Source organism: Rhinolophus ferrumequinum, chromosome 28, assembly GCF_004115265.2.
Source record: "Rhinolophus ferrumequinum isolate MPI-CBG mRhiFer1 chromosome 28, mRhiFer1_v1.p, whole genome shotgun sequence".
In the NCBI taxonomy this organism is placed as follows: Eukaryota; Metazoa; Chordata; class Mammalia; order Chiroptera; family Rhinolophidae; genus Rhinolophus; species Rhinolophus ferrumequinum.
The window spans coordinates 2,296,088-2,320,333 of NC_046311.1; the positions used below are offsets into that span (position 1 = coordinate 2,296,088).

At 45.4% G+C, this 24,246-nt stretch overlaps 3 protein-coding genes across 4 annotated transcripts in view; 1 reads left to right on the forward strand and 2 right to left on the reverse strand.

Moving 5' to 3' along the window:
• Positions 1-4,838, reverse strand: part of EFL1 (elongation factor like GTPase 1) — a 74,163-nt gene extending 69,325 nt beyond the window's left edge. Inside the window, exons 1-4 of the mRNA XM_033100158.1 lie at positions 4,732-4,838; positions 4,005-4,108; positions 3,052-3,119; positions 1,145-1,229 (exon numbers count right to left, since the gene is read on the reverse strand). Coding sequence (XP_032956049.1) covers positions 1,145-1,229; positions 3,052-3,119; positions 4,005-4,095 — 244 coding nt within the window. The 5' untranslated portion in view covers positions 4,096-4,108; positions 4,732-4,838. The remainder of the gene's footprint in view (positions 1-1,144; positions 1,230-3,051; positions 3,120-4,004; positions 4,109-4,731) is intronic.
• A 10-nt stretch (positions 4,839-4,848) lies between these two features.
• On the forward strand, positions 4,849-15,569 carry SAXO2 (stabilizer of axonemal microtubules 2). 2 transcript variants are annotated; one of them, XM_033100160.1, is made up of 5 exons: positions 4,880-5,017; positions 5,397-5,468; positions 7,061-7,240; positions 11,239-11,441; positions 13,430-15,569. In XM_033100160.1, the coding sequence occupies exons 3-5, from the start codon at positions 7,218-7,220 to the stop codon at positions 14,371-14,373; spliced, it is 1,170 nt and encodes a 389-aa protein (XP_032956051.1). In that variant the 5' UTR covers positions 4,880-5,017; positions 5,397-5,468; positions 7,061-7,217; the 3' UTR covers positions 14,374-15,569. The 2 variants fall into 2 exon arrangements, with proteins under 2 accessions (XP_032956050.1, XP_032956051.1); XM_033100159.1 differs by lacking the exon at positions 5,397-5,468 and having other exon boundaries at positions 4,849-5,017.
• A 2,791-nt stretch (positions 15,570-18,360) lies between these two features.
• The window catches only part of ADAMTSL3 (ADAMTS like 3), a 187,217-nt gene continuing 181,331 nt past the window's right edge, over positions 18,361-24,246 (reverse strand). Inside the window, exons 29-30 of the mRNA XM_033100157.1 lie at positions 21,332-21,546; positions 18,361-20,704 (exon numbers count right to left, since the gene is read on the reverse strand). Coding sequence (XP_032956048.1) covers positions 20,598-20,704; positions 21,332-21,546 — 322 coding nt within the window. The 3' untranslated portion in view covers positions 18,361-20,597. The remainder of the gene's footprint in view (positions 20,705-21,331; positions 21,547-24,246) is intronic.

The window sequence follows — 24,246 nt, forward strand, 5'->3', positions numbered from 1 at the left end:
TCTACACTCTTTCGCCATTTACTGCTAATTTGACATAATTCTCTTCTAAGTGCAAAATAATTATTTACATGCACAAACACCTGCATATAACTTCACTTTTGCTCCTCCTCTTAACTCATTTTCTCAACTTCTGTGGGCTTCAAAACTACCATGGGAATGAATATTCTAACTTGTGGGCCATTGAAGGATTCTCCCCATTGTAACAACCTGAGGACTTCACCTGTGCCCTGTGCCCTCGGTGATACTGACAGTGGTAAAACCACCACAGTAACTAAAGCCAGAGTGCACACCTGTGGATTGCCTATTTGTCCCTGGCACTCTTCTAAGCATCCTACAGACATTATCTAATGTCTACTCACAACAACTCTTTGCAGTAGTTACTACCAATAACCCAATGTTACAGCGCACTAGGTCACCAACAAGTAACCTTTTCAAGGACTTCTAGCTAGAATCCAACTCTGAGGTAAACTGCCTGAGATCAAACAATTCAAAAGGGGAGAGTGGACATTCAAACCCATCCAAGTCCCAAGGTACCTTCAAGCACCATACTTAAGATGACAAGAACTTCATCTCACAAACCACGATTTCATTGGTGTTACCTCTGAATACTGGTTAAGGATTCCGAATCGCACTGGAGCCTTCAAAAACACTTATTGATACGGGATTGCCATCTTTATTCATCCACATTCATTCCTTCATTTTCAGAAAGGCTTCCCTGCCCACCGCTCTGGCAAAACCAAACCCTTAATAGGTACTAATGATCTCTGGCCAAGCATAAAAATCCTTTTCAATTCCTAGAAGTGTTACTGTCAAAACAACATCCTGATTTGAGGCTAGCAAGCTGCAATGATCGTGGCAACCCACAGTTAAGTAAGACTCTACATCCAGTATGCAGGCCATAGGACAGAGCAAGGATCCAGCCAGGAAAGGGGACATAAGGCTGAGCCAGCAAGGTGCTACAACTCCTGACCTGCCGTGTGAAACCAAGTCTGAAGAGGCTGACTGATAACAGATGATCTGGACAGGCCAGAATGCAATTTGTACAATGCCAAGCGAAGACACTGACACATGCAATTAATGCAGGAAAAGAAAGACGAACATGGAAGAGTCAAACGATTTCTCTTTAAAGGACAGGCTGACTTACCATCTGCATAATGCAGTGAGATGGCACTGGATTTCATAGTGATGCCTCGGACCTGTTCATCTTCTCTGCTGTCCATGTACCGTAACTGTAAAAAAGCAACATGTATCCTGACTTCCCAACAAAGTAAATAGAACAGTAAAATGGACTGATTTCGACTTTTGTTTTAAATACCTTCATTTTAAACTAAAAAGCACTTTGTATTTTTTTTTTTAAAGGGGGGAGGCACTGGAGAAGGCAGTTGTCATGGGGAAGAGGGCACAAATTGAAAGACATTACCACTTTACAAACGCATTCAAATACCACAAACCCTCCCGAGAGTGGCCTATTCAAATTTCAGCCATGAATCATTGGGTAGTCCGTGAACAACTCACAGAAGGTAGTACGTGGGGAAAATTCCTTCTTCCTCAAGATCAGCCATTCTTTTCCTATTCATGGGCTCCTTGACAAAGTCTAAGCAGAGATTCAAACAGAAGGCCTCTAGAGGTAACAGAAGGAGCCTTCACTCCTTTTCCCAAGCTAGCAGACTTGTAAACACCTTTTCAAAAACAGAACTGTAAGGGACAGTAACATCACCGCTTAGCTGATGCTTCCATAAAGCGTGAATGCCCACAGGTAAGGACCTGCATTTCATTTTCCAGGCTTTGCTGCATCAGCACTGAGGGTGGCTTCACTTAACTGGAAAACCCCTCCCCAGCTCCACAGTCCTAAGCACCCCACTAGGCCCCCTGCCCTCTGCAGAATGGTCTGTTCCCCGCCCTGCCTTACTTCTCTCCACAGCCAAAATTCTGTAAACGTCTTAACCTTTACATTTACTCATTTCTTTCATTCAAAAGCCTTGCGAATAACTTACTGATATGAGATTGCCGCATTTATTCATCCCACATCATTCCTTCATTTTCAGAAAGGCTTCCCTGCCCACCGCTCTGGCAAAACCAAACCCCTGAAAGCTACTAACGATCTCTGGCCAAACACGACAATCCTTTTCAATCCTCACTCTTCTTCACTTCACTGTGGCACTAAAAGGACATAGTTATTAATAACCCTTTGTGTACGTGGTGTGCTCATGCACCAATGGGAAATTCTTCGAGGCGTCTGAAATCTCCTAGTTTCCATCCTTTCTCTCTCCTTGGACCCGACTCCCCTTTCCCTCTCTAACCTCCTGGAAAGGTCTTCCTCCAAAAAGTCTCAGCCCCTTGTTATGCTTTATGTAACTTTCCTCTTTCAGTCTCCTATGTGCTTTTTGATGCAATTTTGCTTCTCCTTCACCTCTTCTTTGTTCCCAGTCGTCTGATAAACCCTGCTCATTAGCTCCTAAATTCATTAAGGGGAGGAACATCTCTACTTTTCTACTGCAAGTAAATTATTCCAAGTCCTTTCAAAACACAGCCAGAAACAGAGATCTCTTCAACTTCATTTCCTAAAACACGACTTTCATCCTGACCCCAGGCCTCAGAAGCCTTCCCTGTGTACTCAGGTTAGCCTTCAAGGTCGTCTATGACCTGACAGATGCTCTATACCAGTGTTTTCTCTCTCAGTAGTCTCTCAGCACATGTTCCTCTTAAATCAAGCACAACTCGCAAATTAGGCTTTTCCTGTTTTATCCACGTTATTTCCCCCCCGCTGATGGTTTCTCGTCTGTTCAACCAGCTCATCCACCTGGGAAGAATCTCTTTCTCTGTGAAAACTTCCACAATTGTGCCAGCTTAAAAAATATTAAAATCTGCACTTATAAGATATAAGATATTAAAATCAAGTAAAATGGATTGGCAAGTTCTTAGATGAATGAATTATACTTTATACTTGTTTATTTTTTGGGGGGGATCTCTAAGAACACAGCAAATGATCCATCACACTGTACATACTAATACTTACTAAAATGAAACACTTCACCAAATATAACAACATACCTTGCCTGCCAGGCGGCTGGAGATGATTCCATTGCTAGATATAAGACAGTCAGCAAGAGTTGTTTTTCCTGTTAAAATAACATTAGTAATCAAAATCTATTTCTTTTTACTAAGAGGGAATGAATTTTATCTACAGATTTAACATCTAACCCTAAGAACTGGTGTAGCAAAGGTCTCCTATTTATCTATACCAAGTGCAGCAAGATATAAAAGGCATTTTAAAGAGTTAAATCAGACTTTTGAACAGCATCTGGAAAGACACAGATTCTAGTGCTCTCTAGTGCTGAATGCGTATCTCTAACCCTGTGGAGCTCATCAACCCCACCTGAACAGCTGTCAAGCAACATTTTTTTTTTAGCGCAGAATTTCTTTTTGAATTGAGACATAATTTACAGAGTAAAATGCACAGACTCTTAAATGATGAAACAAAACACTGTGCCAATCAAAATACAGTACATCTGACCAACAACTTCTACATAGTTACTAAAATCTGCCCTACAGAGAAATTGATCAACGTTATCATAATTGTTATTGGAAACATCTGACACCTTTAACAGTCACCTTACCTGTAAACTTAAACCCTCGATCGCTCAGAATGACAAAAAGATAGCACGGCAGTAATTTTTTTTGTCTCCAAATGGTATACTGGGTAAAACAAGACTACAGACTTTTCATATTACAAAGCCATTTCAAAAATCCTTCACATCTTAACGAAAACTGACGCTCTCGTTTTAAAAAAAAACAATGCAACGTACAAGAATGCCAATCACCAGTGAGCCGCCTTTATTTCAAATGTTTAACAGCGAGCTCCTCTGACATCAAAATTTTAAAGCAAATAAGACGTGCTTCTTAGCGAGCATCACTGTCAACTGCCCACAGCGTCACTCCACTGACACGTGTGGAGACACGGCCCCTTAATTACGGAAAACAAGCCATTTAAAAAGGATTCTTACCATGGTCCACGTGAGCCAACACACAGATATTCCTGATGTTGGCAGTGTTTTTCTGGAGTTGAATCATCTTATCCAAACTATGGAGCACCATGGTCGCTTCTCTCCTGTGGATAAAGATTTAAAACGCGTCACCACGGGCACCTGCGCTGAAGAGCGCGGTTTTCTTTACAGCCGGGCGCTGACACGCCCGACGGACGTTTGCTGAAGGGATCCACCCGACCCGGCCCAGGGCCACCTGGGGCCCGAGTGTGCTCATCCTACGGGACGGGGCGCCGCCGTGAACCACGCAGCCCCGGGGACGGGGCGCACCGAGGTGACACCAGGGGCCGCTCACGGACGCGCGAGCACTCGGTCCACTTCTGCAGGTGCGTGGCTGCGGACAGGGCGGGGCGCCGGCGGGGAGCGAGGCGACGCGGGCCGCTCCCCGCTCCCTCCGCGGGCGCCCTCCGGGCCCCTCACTCCCCCGGCCCGGCGCGCTCCCGGGAGGGGAAGCAGCCGGCTCGGTACGGCCCACAGATCCCGAGTCAAGTTTGGGGTCACCTGCTTGCTCCCCACGCGGGGCGCTGAGGTCCTCCATTCCCTCCACCTCTCTCCTTGGAATCCCAAGTCCACACAGAAGAGCGGCCGCTCCCAGCCCGCCCGCCCGCCGCGCCGCCCCGCCCCGGGTCCCCTCCGCGCTCGGAGCCGGCGGACGAGGACGCCGACGGCCAGAGCCGCCCGCACTCACCCGTTCGGACCCCGCGTCCGGCCGCACACCAGCTTCTCAGGCGCCCAGAGCTCCGCGGGTCCCTAACGCCAGCGGGCGGGGCGGGGCTGCGGACGCACGACCTCTGACCCGCGCGTACTGACGCCACCGGAAGCCAGCGCCGCGTCCGTCTCCCGGGCACCCACGTTGCCTTGACGACGGCGGGCGCGGGACACCTAGGAAAGCTGCGGCTCTGAGGCGCCGCGGAGACGACCCTGCGGGCGGGGAGCATGAGGAGCTGGTGTCTGTGTCAGATCTGCACGTGCGGGTGAGAGGCGGCCGGGGGGCTGCGGCCGGGGGCGGCGGCCGGGGGCGGCGGGCGGAGCTTCAGACGGCCGCGGGGTCCGGGGGGGGCCCGGGCGCCGTTTGCTCCGCACCCGCCGGCCACCAGGTTTACACGTTTCCGAGCTGTAGACGCCCTGCCCGGGGTGCACACTGACCTGCCATCCGCCAGGCGGGTAATAGATGAGCAGCCGCGGCCGGATCAAGGCTGGTTAGTGATGCGGTCTGATCCGACCGAGAGACGGGAAGTCCCGCAAAATTTGAAAAGGGAGGAAAAGAAAGGTCGAAAAAAAGGAATAGAATAGAATGGTGTGCAAGTGCAGTGAGTTTTCAACCCGTGTTACGCCCCCTTCCATCATCTCCAGCTTTCCGTCCACGCCTGACCCTGTTCCCAGTTCCGCCCGGGCAGATCCTTTGGGATCGGAGTGACTGAAAAGGTAGCCGTCTCCACCCTGAAACCAGAGTTGGCCTGTGCGCCCTGCCTAACAACCTTCCATCCCAGGAGACTGTGTAGTCGTCTTCCTCGGTTTCACTGTTGACCTAGGGATTAGATCGAGACCTGCTAAATAAATAGTATCAAGATGCCAGTCCTTTTGTCTTGTAATCCCCTGCAAAGGAAAACCACGTGCAGGTCGAAGGAAAGCAGTTTCCCCCTAATTTCAGGATAAACGTTTATAATTCATAATTAGATGTAGATTAAAAGATGAAGTGACATTTGAGGTATGAACCCAGGAACTCTGATGTGCAAAAACGGGTTCTTTTTTTTTTTTTTCCCTAATCTTTAATGTATCCAACCCAAGTTCCTTTTCCATCCAGATGCGAGGAAATTAAGTGTGATGATCCAAGGAGCTGAGCCTCTGCCAGCGTGCAGATGTCCTCGGGACTTTGCACACTGGCAATGCTTCCCACTGAAACGTCCCCACTTTCAGGTTTATGGCACCCGTATCTTTGGCAAAGCTGGGAGACACTAATGTAGGGTTCCACGTAGCCAACTCTTTTGATATCTGGCCACCTCCTGGGACACGGATTATGAAATAAATACACGAGGCATAGTGTAAAATCCAATTAAGAAAATCTACAATATAGTGAAACTCCCTCATAATCCCATTCCCCACAGATGACAAATGTTCTTTAAGAACTTGCTTTACATCCACTTTCTTTAGAGAGAAAGAGAGTACTACACATATTATTCTACAACCCACTTTTTCACTGTTTACAGTCTTCTATCTTCCAATAGTCATGCATAAAAGTCAACTTCATTCTTCTAACAACTGTACATGATTAGCAAGTATTGGCCAGGGTTCTTAGTTATGGACAATATAATCTACTCTGGCTAAAGGAATTTATTAAGGAGTATATATAGCTCACAGAACTGTTGGAAGAACCAAAGAAACAGTTTTCAAACTAAGCTTTCCAGAAAATTTCCCAAAAATCTAGCCGCAGAACTGGGCTGCCAAGGGAGCCACTGCCTCTGCCACAATCAGGAAACTGCAATAGAGCTGCAGGCTTCAGAACTCGCATCACTGCCAAGATCAGGAGGCTGCCAAGTCAGGAAGCCACCTTGCAAACCAGGAAGCTGCCTCCCAACTGCTGGCCCCAAGCTCTGCTCTACACGATCCATGCAAGCAAAATGGACGTGTCCTGACCTCTCCCTCCGTAGCTCTCTCTGAATCAAAGTCTCCTGTGAACACATCCAGCAGGTGACACATAGATTGTATGTGGAACCTGCCTGCAAGAGGCCTGGGAAACTCACCTGTTAGCTTTTCAGTTTCTGCAGCGTAACAAGACACACTAAATTGTTGTCGAGCCAAGCCAGAATTTCCACCATATGAGGCTACGTCACAATTTTCTCAGTATTTTTCTAAACATCATTGCAGAGAAAACAACGTTTTATGTTTTGTTCTTTAGTAAAGCTGCTCTTAGATTTAGAGATCCTTAGTTTTTCCAAGGTCTCTCATTAAAATGGAATTATCACGCAAAATGTTTCTGAAGGTGAAAATAATCTTTCAGCTTATTTATGTTCACACAGGCGACATCACTGTCCCCATGGAACCACCAGGATCTATGAAAATACTGGCGTGTGTTGTCCCACAACTGAATATTTGGAGAAATATCCTACATATGGCAGTGTTCTTCCAGCTCAGAGTCTTAAACCCAAGCAAGGATTCCAAGCGTACCGGGGTAAAATGGAAGGAATAACAACATTTAAGTAAATACTGAGAAACTATTTGCTTTACTTACTCTTCTCCCAACTCTTCTGGTCTTAATAAAGTTTTTTTACCTCTCTAAATTGAACTCTTTAGTGGATGTAAGTGGAACCAATCCAAGAAGCAAGAAACCAGTTCAGTCACAACTTGAGAAAAACAGAAAGATGAAAATTGAGTTAGCATGACAGAACATGAAAAGGAAGAAGGGAAATAAAAAATCCTGTTGCTATTTTTTTTACCTGCTAAAGTCTCTCATATTTATCTGCTTTCCACTGTCCCCAGGACCTAGAAGAAAGCAGTAGCTTCCTAATTGTTCTGTGGGTGTCACCTCTGGTTTTTGCATCTCTGATCTGTTTCTATACTTCAGCCTGCCAAGATGGTCTTTTCAAAATACCCATCTAATCCTGTGGCCTCCCTGCTGCAAATACTCATACTTTCCCACTGTATTGAATAGACACCGAACTCCTTCCTGAAACCCCTTCATGATTTGGTCCTTACTTGCTTCTCTAATTTATTTTCACTTCAATGACCTTTGTCCTCTTATGCTTACATCCCATACAGGACATTTTTCACTTCTTGAAAGTACCAGGTTTTCCCTTCCATAGAACCTTCCCAGATACTGTTTTACCTGCTTGAAATTTTCCCTCCCTCTTACCCTGGTAAATGCCCTTTCAACATGTACATCTCAACTCAGTTACCACAATGAAAAGCCTGTGACACCTCACCCAGTTTTCAGGCTAGGTAAAAGTCTCTGTAAGCTCTCAGAGCATCTTCCGTTCTTTGTCATTGGACAAGTTTCAGTGTTCCGTGAAAGCAAGGAACTAGGTCTGTTCTGATCTCAGCATTCTGCTTCCAGAATCATAGTACACTGCCTACTAGCACATAGTAGGCACTCAACATTTATTCAGTGGGTAACGGACAAAAAAAGTCCTCCTAAGCCTTAACTTTTCATTTGGACTTAGCTTTTTTGATCTCTTTGTATGTTTGTCCATACAATGGGTTAATTCTTTATTCTGTCAATGTGCACAAGATATTCAAGGCACAGTCTTTGGCATTAGGTATATTAAAAAAAATCAATAAATAGAGAGTCCTGTTTTCAAGGAACTCATCATACATCCTATTTCTATAATTTGGGGTTAAAAAATGCTCTACCACAGCTTTAATTGTTTTCATTCCGTTTTGCGTAGAGCTCATTCTACTTACACGGCACAGACGATGGCTGGAGTTGGCAGGGAGTCTGCCCTGAAAGTATAACTGGACGGACGTGTCACATATTTTGGGATAGATCAGATGAATAAAAGTGCATTTACCCTTCACTACTTTTCTTTTTTTAAGAATTTGCATAAGATTTTATTTGAGCCAAACTGACGACAACTGCCAGGAAGCAGGATTTCCAATGCTCCTTTACTGTTTCTTTATAGAAAGTTGCTTTGGGTGCAGAGTGTACTTTCTAACACTTAACCAGTCTGCCTAGAGAAACTCAGCGGGCTAAGCTTTCTGTCCTCTCTCTGATCTTTCCACTCCCCGACTGCGGTTTAGCCTATTCACCTCTAGCTGGTATTTGGGAAGAGCAAAGACCAACTCAGATGGCTTGAGGAGCAGAGGTATGTGATTTCTACTACGATTCATCCACTAAATATTTATCACGTGTCAGGCACTGTGCTATGGTACCCGCATTCCAGGGATGAACAAAAACGGTCATTGATCTCTGTGCTCAGGGTTGCTGCGTCTAGTAAAGGTGGCAATGAGAAACATCACTCTTACATGTAAAATTGCAACGAGGTTAAAATCTATGAAGGACAGGCACAAGGTAACTGGAGAGCCAGAATAAGAGGTTTGACCTTATCAGGGAAATGAGAAGAGTGCGCTAAAACCTGAAGGATTGGAGCAATTAACAGGATGAAGTGGGTTAAGAAGTGCGTTCCGGCAGAGAGCAGGAAGGAGCATGGAAAAGAGCATCTTAGGCCAGCGTGGAGCGCAGGAAGCAGTGTGTGCCTGAGGCTATGAAGGAAGGTCTCTGGGCCTTGTGGGCTGGCTTTCCTATATCCTAGAGCAGTAAGAAGCCACTGCGGTTTCTTGTTTGTGTGTTGGGGTTAACTAAGGGGGGATAAAGAAGAGGTTAGGGAGATGAGGGCAAGAATGACCTCAGATGTACATGTGAAAGGATTACTTTGCAATGTGAGGAAAGATTGGAGAGAGGACTGGACTGGATGCTGGTAAATGAGCTTAGGAAACTTGAATTGATTCGAATGAGTTCATAGGAAAGCTTGGCGGCGATGAGAGGGGGAAGAGCAGTTACATTGAGGAGACATTTAGGAGGCCAAATGGACAGGAGTTGATGAGATGCGGGAAGGAGGGGAGGTATGAAGGTGAGTCCTAGGTTGCTGGCTGTGCAGCTGAAGAGATGGTGATGCCATTCACGAAGCAGAACAAGCAGAAAGGACCACATTTGTTGGGTGGGCGGGAATCGTGAGTTTGATTCGGGGCATATTAAGTTTTGAGGTGCCACTGACTATCCAAGATGCCATCATACATGCCGGTAGGGAGCTCAGACAAGAGGTCTGAGCTGAGAGAGACGTTTGAGTCATTTCTCTAGGCAGTAATTGAAGCTGTGCGGGAGTAGAGGAGTTGTCCTCAGGAGTGAACGTTGGGTGAAGGAGAGAGTGTAGGCCCAAGTGCGGAAGAACTGCCAGCATTGAATGGTTGAGGAGAGGAGGACGACGAGAGGACTTCCTGGAAATCGTGGGAGCGGGCAATAATGTCGGTTACTGCTTGAGAGGTGAAGTGAGAGGAGGACAAAAACGATCTGCTAGACTGAATCCCATAGAAGCCATCGTGCACCTTTGCGCTGTATTAGAGAAGTGAACCCAGCTGAGGGGGGTCGAGGCAGACGAGGAAATGAAGTCAACAAGTCGAAGAAGTCACACTGTGAATAGAAGAAGGAATTCAGTGAGTTTTGTTTTTTTTTGTTTCGTTTTTTTTTTTTTTAGCTTACGGACCTATACAGAAAATATTAATTCAAGATGGTTTAAACAAATCATAAAATGAGTGACACAGTCAATAGGGTCCAAAAGAAAAAAAAAGCAATTTTGAAGACTTGTAGTAACAGTAGGTGCTAGCACATTGCCCTTACTATGTACCACGCAGTGTGTGTGTGTGTGTGTGTGTGTGTGTGTGTGTGTGTGTGTGAATCCTTACAATAACCCTATGACATAGATGGTATTGTCCTATTTTATATATAAGGAAACGGGGGCGTAGACAGGTTAAGACATCCAAGATCATGCATCTAGTGAGTGACAGAGCCAGGATTCAGGCCTCGTCTGATCAGGCTGAGACTGTGGGCTCCTTCATCCCACCAGACGACCTCAGCGTCTGCAGTCCTCGCCCTGCTGCCCAATGTTACATAATACCCAGCACAGCTGGATTACAACATGGCCCCATCCACAGCAAGGGCTTCTGGGGGATCCAAGGATGACGAAGCCACATCCATACTATGTTATTCACGTCTAAAGGCCAGGGTTTATTCAATGGTGAGCGGGAAGACAGAAGGACTTTAATAAGAAGACAGCATGCCCAAATAGTTTACTAAAGTCTTTAAGTAGGATGAGTAAGAATTCTGACAAGTGGACTCAGAGGATACATTTAAAATTCTTTTCAGATTCACTACATTTCTCACCTGGATTTTCTTCCCGATTAGGAAAAAATTTCAAATCTTCAATTAGTGGAAGATTTTATTTATGTAACATGCAGTTCACTAAGGATCCATGGTAATGATGTTTTGAAACTAGGATTTTTGACATACGTATTTTTTTCTTGAGGTACTTAGTCACTGGATAGGACATCAGTTATTTTTTTCCAAGTAATTTATCAACTATCAACATTTTAATATCTTAAACTTTTCAAGTGAAAAAAAAAACAACCTTGAAATTTTCAATACTGCAGTGAAATAATTAGAAATAAAAGAATCTCTGAGGCTATGTCTCACATTCATATATTTCAGATCAGATTATCGTCCTTATGAAATAATCCAACAGCCTCGCCATGCACCAGAAGAATATAAACCCAACCAGGGGGAGATTGACCTTGGTACTACCTACAAACGAGATTTTAATTCTTATAAAATACAGCCTGTGGCAATCGTCCGCCCTTTGGAGAGACAGCAAGTGAAAAAAGGAAAGTTGGACACCGTCCCAACCTATAAAGGTAACTGGCCATTTCAAAAATGAAGGAGCCAGAAAACTAGAACTCACTTCCAGCTTTGACATCTAACTTCGAATCGTTATTTGGGTGTGTTGCCAAACCTAGCCCTCGTGGCTTAGGAAAAAAAGCTTTCTCTTTGGTCAAAATAGTATAGTGAAAAAAGACCCTTTGCCTGATTGAAAGTTAGAGAGACCTGGATTCCTGTCCAAATTCAGCCACTTACTTAGTTTTCTCTATCTCAAAACATATTGAAAAAGATGTCACTGAAGAAGCATTATGTCATATTTGTCACATTATGCCACACTTAGATTTGTTCCTTTCCTTCTATCCCAGAATGACTTTAAACTCTCCCAAGCATACTGGAGTCTTTGAGGAGGTCAAATAAATAGCAACCCTCTTCCAAACCAATGAGAGTGTAGATTTTAATTCAACCATATCAGTAATTACATGATGGGTCAATGATCTAAGCATGGCAATGAAAACAGATTATCACAGCACATGAAGAAGAGAAAGCACCAATCAAGTGTTGTCTACATAAAACCTATGTTAAATACAAAAATACAGATGGGTTCAAAGCCAAAGGATGGAGAAATGTATACCATGCAAACTCTAGTTAAAAGAAAGCTGCGGGACTGATTATATTAATACCAGAAAATGGAGCCTTCAGAACAGGAACGTTACCAGGGATAAAGAGGGATATTAGCTAAGGCTGAAAAGACCAGTTCTTTCTCTCTCTCCCTCTCCTCCTCCCCCTTGTGTTTTCAAATTTCGGTTCATAAGGATAAGAATGTGCTTGACCCAGCTCACCTTCTCCTGCCGGGTTGTTTCATAGGTCTCTGTAGCCTACAGATTGCCTGCTCTTGGCCCCAGATATCCACTTTCACTCAAACGTCAGTAGCTTGAGGTGGGAGTAATCGTTTGGCCCCAAACTTGGTCATCTTGGCAGAAATGTCTATGGATGAGGAATTTTTCTCTTCAAAGGAGGTATCCCCATAATAAGCATTTGAGTTTTGGCCTTTCCAAAAAACGCCGCATGGACTTCAGAGCCTAATACTTTATCTTGCATAACTTATTTTATAAACTAACTTTTGGTATTTCGAAATACATATTTTTGGGTGAAGTCAATTCTGTGGTATTTCTCAGCTTTCCGCCTTTCTCCTCTAGAAACAGAAAACCCAAACAACCCTCAGTTGAAATCTAAGCCCTTCAGTTTGCCATCCATGGTCTAGGTAAGCGGCAAGAAGCAGAATTAAGGTACTTACCACCAAATCTCAGACTGAGCTCTGATACTTCGCCGCTAAATTGTGTGTACAATTGCTAACACGTCTTGAAAGCATGCGGGTCAGGCCTCCACACGGGAATGGCTTAAGATCCTTAAGAGGAGGCAAGTTGAAGACAGTGATCTTTCTGGGATAGAACGAGTTACCCCATAGCTTTGCTCAGGGAGTCAGTCCTGCGGGCTTCCTACAGGGTAACAGAGTTGAAATTCTCTCTCCTTTGGGGATCCCCTCCACAGCAAAGGGTAATACCCACATCACTTTTGTCCACACAACAAAGCCCCTGATTTTATGTTAATCCCTAGAGTTTATGGTTTACTTTACTTAGCATTTTGTGAGTTACAGTGAAAATCCCAACCAGTTCCTGGGAACAACCATAATCCCTAAACTCTGTCTTCACCCAAAACAGAGCCTTTTGGTCTTTCAAAAACTGTCAGCAGTCAGGCCCCCATGTTCCATTTTCCATGGTGTAATCAGATGAACCTGGACGTAGAAGTTACACGTATTAAAAGGGAGGCAGGAAGAGCCAGGTAGAGATGAACGAAGAAGAACAAATCTGAGGGGCATCAGGGAAACCGCACACTTGATTGTGTTCAGATCCTACAGGAAATGGATTTGGGGCAATGGGCAGTGAGAGAAGTCATAGTTTTGAGAAGATGGTTGTTTTCTTCAGTATTTAAAAATGCTCTTTTTCTCTCCCCACCCCGCCCCAAGATGATTATAGAGCTTGGGACATTCAAAAAAGTGAACTTTATAAACCAGAACAAAGTTACTATCCCCCTACTGTGAAGTTTGGAAATTCAACTACATTTCAGGACAACTATGTTCCTTGGGAGATCCAGCCGAGGCAGAGCTTTAAACCCAGCTCTGTCGTCCAACGGCCCACCGTCCCTTTCAATGGTGATACAAGCCATCACCTTGATTATGCACCTTATCAGCTAGAATCCAAGTTGGCACGGCCCAAAGAGGTTTACAAGCCAACCAACCAACCCTTTGAGGATCTCACAACTCACCGATGTGACTTTCAGGGTCTTGTTGGTGCAACTGCAAAAATCTGCAGGCCTGCACACACCAGAGTGACCCAAAATGCCCAGTTTGAAGGGAGCACTGAATTCCGTGACAGTTTTCAACCCTGGGAAATCCCACCACCTAAAGTGAAGAAGGTACAAGAATACGTTCCGCCTACAGGTTCCATGCAGTTACACAGCACCAGCCATCTCGACTACGTTCCATACCAGGCTGAACGTGTCATCCCCATCAGGCCCATTTCTCACCGGAGAAATCACCATTTTCCTTTCCAAGGAAAAAGTACCACGAAGGAAGATTTTCCAGCCTGGGAAAGTTGTCGTCAAGGACTCATTAAAAAGCAACAGCAGATTCCCAACCCATCTGGAAAATTTGATGGTTTGAGCACTTTCAGATCTCACTATGTGCCACATGAATTGATTCCAACGGAGAGCTGCAAGCCTATAAATGTTCCTTTGCAAAGTTCTTGTCCATTTGATGATGTCACTATGTACTCTACAGAGTATGCACCGAAGAAACAGGAAATCTGCCCCGCGAGCTATGCTTCTCCTCCGGGTTACATCTTTGAAAATACAAATTCCCAAGGTCATAAATTCTTCCGCAAGATCACACCCGCAGTGAAAGCCTTCTAACCAGCAAGTCATGTTTAAAAGACAGCTAACTCAGGATGTTGATTTTCCAAGGGCAAAACTGATATTTTTTTTAGAGTAGAAAAAAAGAATTATGAGTGGGCTAAACACAATCCATTTTTAATCAAGAAAACTGGAAAATTTGTTACAGGAAATCAGGATCTTAAAATCTATTTTGTATTGATATTTTAACCAACATCGTTCTTTAATATGCATTTCCGAAAGTTGAATAATGTATTCTCCCATCGGAACTATTTTAATCCCCAACACACTGTTTGGTAGCTTGTCTCCAATCTATTACACTATCACTTATACTTGAGTTTTAATTACGGCAACTGTATGGTGATTCGCATGCCAGTTTTCACTTCCGAAGCCCACTGGGACTAGAACGCCACTGCAAATGATACATGATTCCTCTTCCAAGGCCACGGGACCCTTTTCCTCTACCGAGTAACCACTGAGTCAAGTTTGGGTGGGTGGTGGGAAAGATGGCTGCACTGCTCTGCAGTGTTCAAATTAGTAGGAGCCCCTGAGCTGTGACAAGGACAGAATCAAAGGGTCTGCGTTCAAGTTCTAATGACATCGGTTCCCACTGGTGCCACCCTAGGCAAGTGACTCATGCCTGAGCCTCAGTCTCTTCGACTGTAAAAGGGGAGCTTCCCTGCCTACCTCACGAAATGTGTGTTTTGCACATCAGCTCGTATGATGCAGTGTCATCAGAAAGTCAAAGTGCTAAACAAATGTCAGGGGTCGTTAACAAGTCACTTCATATCCTTTTGTACCTGTTGTTTCCTTTTTCACATTAGGATAATTACCTACTCAGTAATCACTCACTTTCGGGCCTTAGCAAGGATTTTTAAATACCCTACTTTGCTTCGAGCGTCTGAGTAGTACGATTTCTGAGAAGTCTTGCCCTCGAAAGCTTCCACAAGCACCTGAGTTGTTGTTGCGGAGAATGGAGAGCTTAGAATGGGGGAATCATATGGTTTGAATGACAGTATTTCCAGATAGGAAAAAGCATTGGCCAGAGTAGTGTTAGGAATGAGTGAGAGCGCTTCAGGGTAACCTCAGGTAGTGACGCACCTGGATGCCACGCCCAGAGTCACCGGTCAGAAGGCCTGGGCTCAGTGTGGGGCCTGAGGATGCTCTCCTCATCCTCGCGAAGTGGGAAGAACATACTGCATCTATAAATGCCGAATATGTCCTAATGAATTAAACTTGGGTGTTTTTTTTTTCCTTTGATAAATGATTACATTATGGGAGAATATGATTTATCATAAAGTTTATTCTTTGGTAATTTTAGATTTGTTTCAAATTATATATACTTAACTAAGAATAAGTTCATTTAGTTAAAATATTTTTAATTATTTGAAAGGTGTTTTTATTTACATTTATGTTAGTAAAAATTGTGATATGTAGGATTTTATATCTGCAACATTAATAAAGCATCGATAAAATGAATGAATGTTCATGAAATCATTTCTGTACTCAATTTTCTCTAGAAAATAGAGCTTTTTAACAAATTCTTAGCTAGGTTAATCTGTACATAATTAGATATTCTTGCCTTTTTAACAGAAAATATTGTTACATCCTCAAAATATTAGGGACTACTACAGCACTCTGATCCTGGCCCGTTTTCTGAGGCTGGATATTCAGATCCCTCTAATCTGTTGCGGGTGGTCTTCCCCCTGGACAGAGGTCACCCATAATAAAACATCCAGTGGGGTTTCCTGAGGCAGTCGGCCTTGGGCTGAGGACACAAGAAAAAGGGTGTCTCTCCATAATCTAACACGCAATATAATAGGAGTGAATATAGAGGCTGGAACAGCAGACATGGGACATGAAGCCTGGGAGTTCAGATGTCCCTAAGGAAGGGACAGCTGAGCTGAATCCTGGAAGGTAAAGAGGAATTTGCCGGAACAAGCAAAGTGGGGAGGTGGGAACAGCATAAACAGATAAAGACAGATCTGTATATCTGTGCCTGTTTAAAGAGACTTCCAAGATGTGAAGGCGGAAAGCCAGCAACCCAATTCCCCCTCTCCTTAGGTCTCCTTAACATACTGTGCAGGAGTGCACCTGCACACTCACACATCCTAACAGCACTGGGAACCAGTACTATTATCTATCAGCCTGCCAGATTCCAGAAGGAATTGCTACCAAGCCCAAGTTGGATGAATCTGATGAAGAAAGGAGAACGAAGGCAGTAGGACATTTCCACCCCACCCCAGCCCATCTCCCCCCTGACTCCCTGCACACACATCCTTATGTGGAAAATAAGACCCCAGGCTCAGAAATGAGAAAGAAAGGCTTTGTGGTTTGAGGAATGCACAGACAGCACTAAGCGTGAACCCGAATGTCCACTGCGGGCGCTGAGTTATCTCGTGTCGGTGTAGATTCAGCCTCTGGTGCATTGCTGTAGGGGAAGGATACGGGATACATGGCAACTCAGTACTTTCCACTCCATTTTACCGTGAACCTAAAACGGCTCTAATAAAAGACCCTTAAAAACAAAAACTGCAAGCAGGAAGAAAAGAGGGGCGTGCTCACCAGTCCCAGGTTTGGAACCCCACACCCCAGCTTCTTAATACGTCCGATTTACAGGCTTTCTTTTATACAAAACTACTACGTCAGGCCCTGTCTGAGAATCGCTGTGTGAGAGGAAGAGCCTCGTGAGATCTCTGAGCATGACAGTGAGTCTTGCAGTACGTCAGCAAACTTCAAACACGTGGTCAGAGAGGCTTACGGCCAGCAAGCATTTAGGATGCTGAGTCTGGAAGAGCCGTAGGAACTGGATTTTCTTCTACAGACAGACCAGTATGGGGCCTTGTACAAATTACTTCCCCTCTCTGAGCCCTGTCTCTTCATCTAGAAAATACATGTCAGAGGCTATGTATCCAGAATATACCAAGAACTCTGAAAACTCCACAACAGGGGAAAAAAATAGGTAAAAGGTCTACACAGATACTTTGCCAAAGAATATATACAGAGGTAGGTGTTATTGTTAAGGCTGCTGTAACAAAGGACCACCAACCACAGGGCTTACAAAACAGAAATGGACCGTCTCACCATGGTGGAGGCGAGAAGGCTGAGATCCAGGCGTTGGCAGAGCTGGTTCCTTCCGAGGCTGAGAGGGACCCTCCCGTGTTCTTCTCTCCCAGCGTCCGGAGTTTTGCCAGCCATCCTTGGTGTTCCTTGGCTTATAGATGTCTGCCTTCATTGTCACACGGAGGTCTCCCTGTGTGCACACATCTGCATCCGAATTTATAACAATATCAGTCACAGTGGAATTCACAGACATGGGACTTTCACCACCGTCAGCCACCTGCATGATGGTCCCCGAATGTGATCATCTGCAAAGACTCTGTTCCCACAAAAGGTCGCATTCTGGAAGCGAGAAATTCTGGAGGGGACACAGTTTAAGCCATCACAGGCATAAGAAAGGACACTCCACATCATTCATTAGTCATTAGGGGAATTTCTCTGAGTTGGAAACGAAGTTGCTCACTTTCCCTCTCTCTCCTGATAATGCTCTCCATTGCTTGTAACCGATGTGGGACTTAGTATAAAAAGAAGAAGAAAGGGAAGGGGAAGAAAGACGAATGTATACTTTTGAGGTGTCCCACGGCGTATCGCCTGTGTTTATAGCTTCGTCTCCCAAGTTATTGTACAATGATTGACTTTTATCCTCAGCAAGTGACCTTGGAAACTCCAAGGCCCGTGGCAAACGAAGGGGAATCTCAGTTCCAACACCACGACTCACGTGTATAAAGACTCCTTGCTAATCCTGAAGCAAATGATTGGGAGGTAGAGAAAGGGTCACTCACCGACAGACTGCTAAACACCAGACGCAGACCTCTCACGTCAGAGCCCAGACTCCTCACCATGGACAAAATAAAAGGGTATCAGTACCTCCTGCTGTCCCAGCTACCACCTGTCTCAGGCTGTCCAGTGGGGGCTTCTTTCCATCCCTTCTGCCCTTGACATTCTTCTAGCTCTGAATCACAGGATGTAAATGATGGGGATAAGGGAGACGGCGGAATCTCTGTGTGATCTGCCCTGAATCTTGTCACCCACACTCCAAAGGACAGTCCAGACATCAGACCCGTCAGGGTTGCTCCTGGACTCACAAGGAGACAGACAAGGTGACAAGACCCAAGGCTGCCAAAAACACAACACAAAGAAGCCACCTGCATTTATAAGGATGCCACTGAATAATCAAAGTAAATTTATTTCTGAATTACTTAAGGGTCACGAAAGAGAAACATTACTCTTATGTTATAGAAACAGTAGTAAAATACAGTACACAGGAATGTCATTTGAGTGAGAAGGCAAAAAAAGTACACTAGCAAATGAAAAATAGCAACTTTAAATACAAGGGTGAATCGATTTAAAAAGAAACTTTGTTAATCAGAAAAAAATATATGCCCCATGTCTTTATTACATACTGTACAAAATAAAATATTGCACTTTTAAGTCATGTAAAGTATGTACAAAGAGTATGTTACAAATGATTGTTCCTTTCATTTAAAAACCGCCAGCAATCAAGTGATGACTGATGATCAGGAACTCACGGGCTGGTGTCCTCGTCACATTCCCCCGTCCACTCCCAGCCACCACCCCTCCACTAACAGTACCGCTCATCCCAGCGTCACTGAGGCTGAAGTGACACAGGAGACCTGGCGCTCAGAATACGGTGGAGAGACCCAGCAAGCTTGTCCACAGACAAATCCAAAGCCAAACGCACTGTTCCCTTAGGAGTGGCCGGGGACGAGGTCCAGCAACACCTGCTACAGGTAACTGTGTTGCCAACAGGCGGTGGGCAGCCTGGGTATAGGCCGCTGGGACACTGAAGGAAGAAGTGAGACCGCTTATTTCGGGTTGTGTGACATCTAAAGCCGTAACCGGTAGAACGTAAGGGAAAGCGCCCCAGACCCAAACCAGCATTAGAACGTCCAGTTTCATACCAGCCCCAAGCTGCTTCACCAGCGACAGGTGCTCCAAACTTCATCTCCATCCTGACACTGTCACTGTCATTAGTATTGGCCCCAGTCGAAACCCAATCCAACTGGGACCTAACCTGGCCCTAATCCTAACTCCCAAAGCCAGCTCCAGCCTTAACCCTAACTTCACTTCCACTCTCACCTAACCCAATCCCACAGCTAACACGAGCCTTAAACATACTCACCAAACCCTAACCCTTGTTCTCACGGTAACTTCCAACCTAACCCTAACTCACTTTGGGTTTCCTGAAAAATCAGTTCAAATCAAAACAATTCTTCACTATGAAACAAGTCTTGCCGGCTATCGTGTTTCATCGTTAGATGACTTTCTTATATTTTTTCCAAAATAAAAAAATCCCCAGGAACACAATTGTATGAATAAGTTAGGTCTAATAAGGCTTTGACTTGCTGCTTGCGTGCAAGAAAATAGTGTTCAGAAAAAGTGTCATTCACAGCTCTTAAAGCGTTGAATATACTTCAAAATCAGTAGAAAAGGTTAACTTTCCCTCTCCTTTGATTTCCAAGGTATCTCATTTGGTCACAGATCAATTTCCATGGTTGTGAAAATGGCAGTGACATTTACTCTGCGTTTTCGTCCACAGGCTCTCTAAGGGCAAGGACCAGATGCCACCACCCCCGCCCCCACACCCCCGGCCAGGAATCTTGGGCCAGTGAGTGTTACAAGCCTGTTAGAGTGACCACCTCTTTTACACAGACTAAACTGAAGGATCCATACTATGCTGTTAGCCCCGATATATGAACGACGACGGGCCAGAGCTTCTAAAATGTAAATGCCTTATAAACCTGTAGAAACCCTACTACTTGACAGAAGAGGACGTCACCAGGGGCCGTGCTTCCCACGTCTTCAGGATGTCCTGCTCTAACCTACTCTACACCTCACAGGGAGCAGCAGCACGTGACAACATACTGGTGATTTTGGTGACGTCCTGATTCGAAGGGCATGCTGAGGTCCCAAGTGCCATGGCGTGCCTGCTAGGGTGCTTTTGTTAGTCCTGGAAGACATCATTTCAAAGAGGTGGCATTAAAAACTGTCCATGGGAAAACAACAGTACCAAATCTTAACAGCGGTGATTTCGCCTCGACCTCTGTTTGACCGCAGAATCTAGAGTTTTTGAAGAAGTACATGATTTTGGACCAGCTACGGGGGAAAGGAGCTTTTACATTTCCATTTTATCTTCACAGCAGCATTATAACCACTCCCAAGGTTTATCCTTCTTGACACGACTGGCAGCACCTTTGTTTGTAGAGGTCTAACGAACACAGATTCAGATGCTTTACAACCTTACAGTAGTGAGTTGTGTCTGTGCAGTCTCCTGCAAAAAACAAAACAAAACAAATCCCACCTCCATTTAACACATGGCTCCTTAAGGCCTCGTTAAAAAAATCATCTGATTTTAGGAAACACATAAATGGAGTCGGAAACACACTGGCGTCACTTCTCAGCTAGGCCAGGTGGCCCCTCGCTGCTCTCTGGGGACCGCCTGGCCCTTCTGGCCCATGCCACCCCTCTCATGCTCAGAGCAGTAGTGCTTAGCTTTTGGAGGGTCGTGGACCCCTTGTAAGACTTACGAAGGCTACGGCTCTGCTCCCTGGAAAAGTACATATGTGGCTACACTCAAGACATTTGCTGCCTGTACAATCCCATCCACGAATGCCCGTCTATGGGTGACACTGCCAGGCAGCCGGGAGTCTGTGCAGAGGCTGCCCCCGGCCTGTTAGAAGGCAGGGAGAAGCCATGCCCCCGACACCCTACTGATACAACTGCTTTATCTCGAGAACACTGAGCTGCACCCACATCAAAGTAGCTCATTCCCTCATGTCCCCGGATACCACATCCGTTCCGATTGCCCCCCAGACACGACACTGACCAGGGAGGCCCCACGGGGTGTGTTTTGAACAAGGCTTCTGGGGCAGTCGTGATACCTGAGAGGGGTACGTACTATCACAGGAAGGCCCCACACAGTGCCGCCAGGAAGACGGTTTCTTTCTCTGCACACAGTGTCTCTCGGCCACCGGTGTGCAGCTCCTTGTGTGGACACAGTCCACCTTCCGGGACTGGAAGCCCCTGCCACAGGCCGCCGTACAGGGCCTCCACGGGCCCGTGCGCCAACACACATCACAGGCGCCTGACGAGCAGTTCCTCTTGGAGGCGGCTCTGAAACGGAAAAGACAAAGAGAATGGGAAGCGGGAGGAGTGGGTGTCACCTCTTGCTGGGTGCAAGACTTTTATTGCTCTATGTTTCAAGATATTAAAGCTTTGATGATTAGGATCCTATGTGTCAGGAAATGTATTTGTGTTGTTCATGGTTGATGATACAAAGAGGCCGGGCAATCATGACACAACAGAGGCAGCAAACCGCACGTTTCCACTAGCTTCCAACACCAAGGGAAGGCACGTGCCTCGAAGATACCCTGTCCTGATACTCTGGGCGCATCGATTAGGGCAAAAAGAGAAGAATGACTCCCAATAAACTACTTCAGATTTGTTAGCAGACTTTAAGGGTTGGTTATATAAGCAGCTGGAATGTATTCTGGGACGGCTATGAATCTGTACGTGAGCAGTCGTGTCTGCTGAGAGAAAGGCTCTTACAGTTGCATTTAGGCCACAATATGACTTGTAGTCGGACCTCACCAAGACCATTTGGGAAGAGGACTCTATCTCTAGTTCCTTATCCTTTAAAACAGAACAGAAACTTAATGCCCTGTGATTTTTGGAAAGGTAATTACCCTGGAGAACAGAGCCGCCTTAATGGGGCCACTTGGGTATGTGCCCTAGTTTCCTAGGGCTGGGATCCTGGATAATATATCTGCATGGTGTCAGGTTGTCTCCACACCCCAAAGATGACTGGAAGAGCATCCTAACTAGAACTGGTTCGATCTTTCTCCCAGGAATTTGGAAGTTGCTGGAAATAAGACACATAAACATGAACTCTGGGTAGTGGTGGCCACTACCACTACCATTCTGCCACATGGGCCTGAGAGGTAGAAAAAAAATAATATCCAGAAAGAACAAAGAACGAAGCAGAAACACAGAGCTGCAAAAATGAGAGGAAAAAACCTTAACGCCTTCTCATTTCTCGGTTACAGTCCTTCCTGAGTTCTGAGGGCGTTTCCCTGTGGATTCTTGAGACATGTTTGTATTCCTATAAAAGGCTCCTTATCAGGGCACATGTCCTATAAGGTGTGTTGAGACTACAGTGGAAAAGTAATAAGATGGAGAAAAGTAAGAATCTGGACTTCTCTAAAGGAAAATATTGCACAGTTGGAAGCAATACCTGGATTGACCCGTAGGGGGAGACTCCATCAAAGGGTTTACTTAATACCTCACAGCAACCCGTTCATAGGATTCAGAAGGTAGGTAAGCAGGGGAAGGGGTCTCGACAACTGCAGGCCTTTTGTTTTCCCCAGTGGGTATGAATTTTAGGGGCCAAACTTGAGTTGCTTTGGACAACAAGGCAGAGACTGCGTGCTCCTCAGCTGTCGTCCTATGCAGAGACCAGCTTTTCTGCTGAAAAGGGTTCAACAAATATTCAAAGAACACTCAGAAAGTACATGTAAAAGGATACCAAATTGTTATGCGCAAATGTTAGGTGGTCTCGTCTTAATAAGAACTCTCCCACCCTCTCTGGATAAATCATTCTGAGATGACTTCCATTGTTTGCAACACAAAGGACCTTAACTGATGCTGTCACTCTTTCTGCTTTGACGGAAGGCAGGGCTATTGGGAAGTCAGAACAACTGAGCTTCCTAAATATAAAAGATGAGAGGGCCACAGTGAGCCTACTGAGCTTCCTAAATATAAAAGATGAGAGGGCCACAGTGAGCCAGAGACCAACACAGAAACTGAAACCCAAGAGGCGGGTCCTTGAGGGCCCAGTAAAAAAATGCATGTCCGTCCAGCAGAGGGCGTCACTTTTTCCTGGACTGGGCACAGAGTTCCCTGAGCTAGAGGCACACAGCACTGGCGCTATGCACGCAACTGGGGCTCATATGCTTTTCTATATAAAACATGGAAGTAGAGATGGCAGCAGAAATCATAAAGGAACCTGGTTTCTGCCCGTCTCTCTCGAGTTCTCATTCCCATTCAGTCCAGCCCCACCTCAAATAACCCCTCTCTCCCCATCGGTTCCATCAGTCAGACGGAACTATTGATTCTGCAGGGCAGCAGATTCCAAGCTTGGCTGGTGATCAGAAGTCCATGAGCAGCTTTAAAAAGATATAGATTGCCAGGCTCCACTTCCAAAGATTCTGACTCATTCAGTCTGAGCTGAGGCCCTACAATCTTTAGTTTAAAGAAGCTTCCCATGTAATTCTGATTCTTGGTTAAGGCGGGGAACCATCAGTTTGGGGAACAAACTCTCTGTGTCCTCAGTCATTTCCGCTGGCCCCCCTGGTGTCCTCTTGCCATAAGTGTGAGCTAGCTCTACCCTGATCCTTCTCTCTCCCTCTGTAACTCTTTTCAGTGGGGGCCACAGTTCCCAATCCCTTCCAGGACCTACAGGGGAGGCCAGCATACATTGCTCACCACAGATCCTCTCTCTACCCATGGCCACCAATAACGTCACAACCTATAAAACACCCTCTAACATTCACTGAGGCCCTCTGTGGCAACTGGGGGTGCCCAGTCTGTCCATTGCTCCCACGCCGTGCAGGAACGAGGGAGTTCTAATACCCCAGCTATCTTCGGCAAGCCCACAGTCAGGAGAAGAGGGGTGTAGGGAAAACAGGGCCAGAAAACTACCAAAGAAACTCCTGCAGTAGCTCTCTCAACTACCTTAATTCTCTACCTCCAAACCACCAGATGCTGGAGGAAAACTAGCAGCATGAAATCAAAGCAGAACAGCCAGCCCCGGAG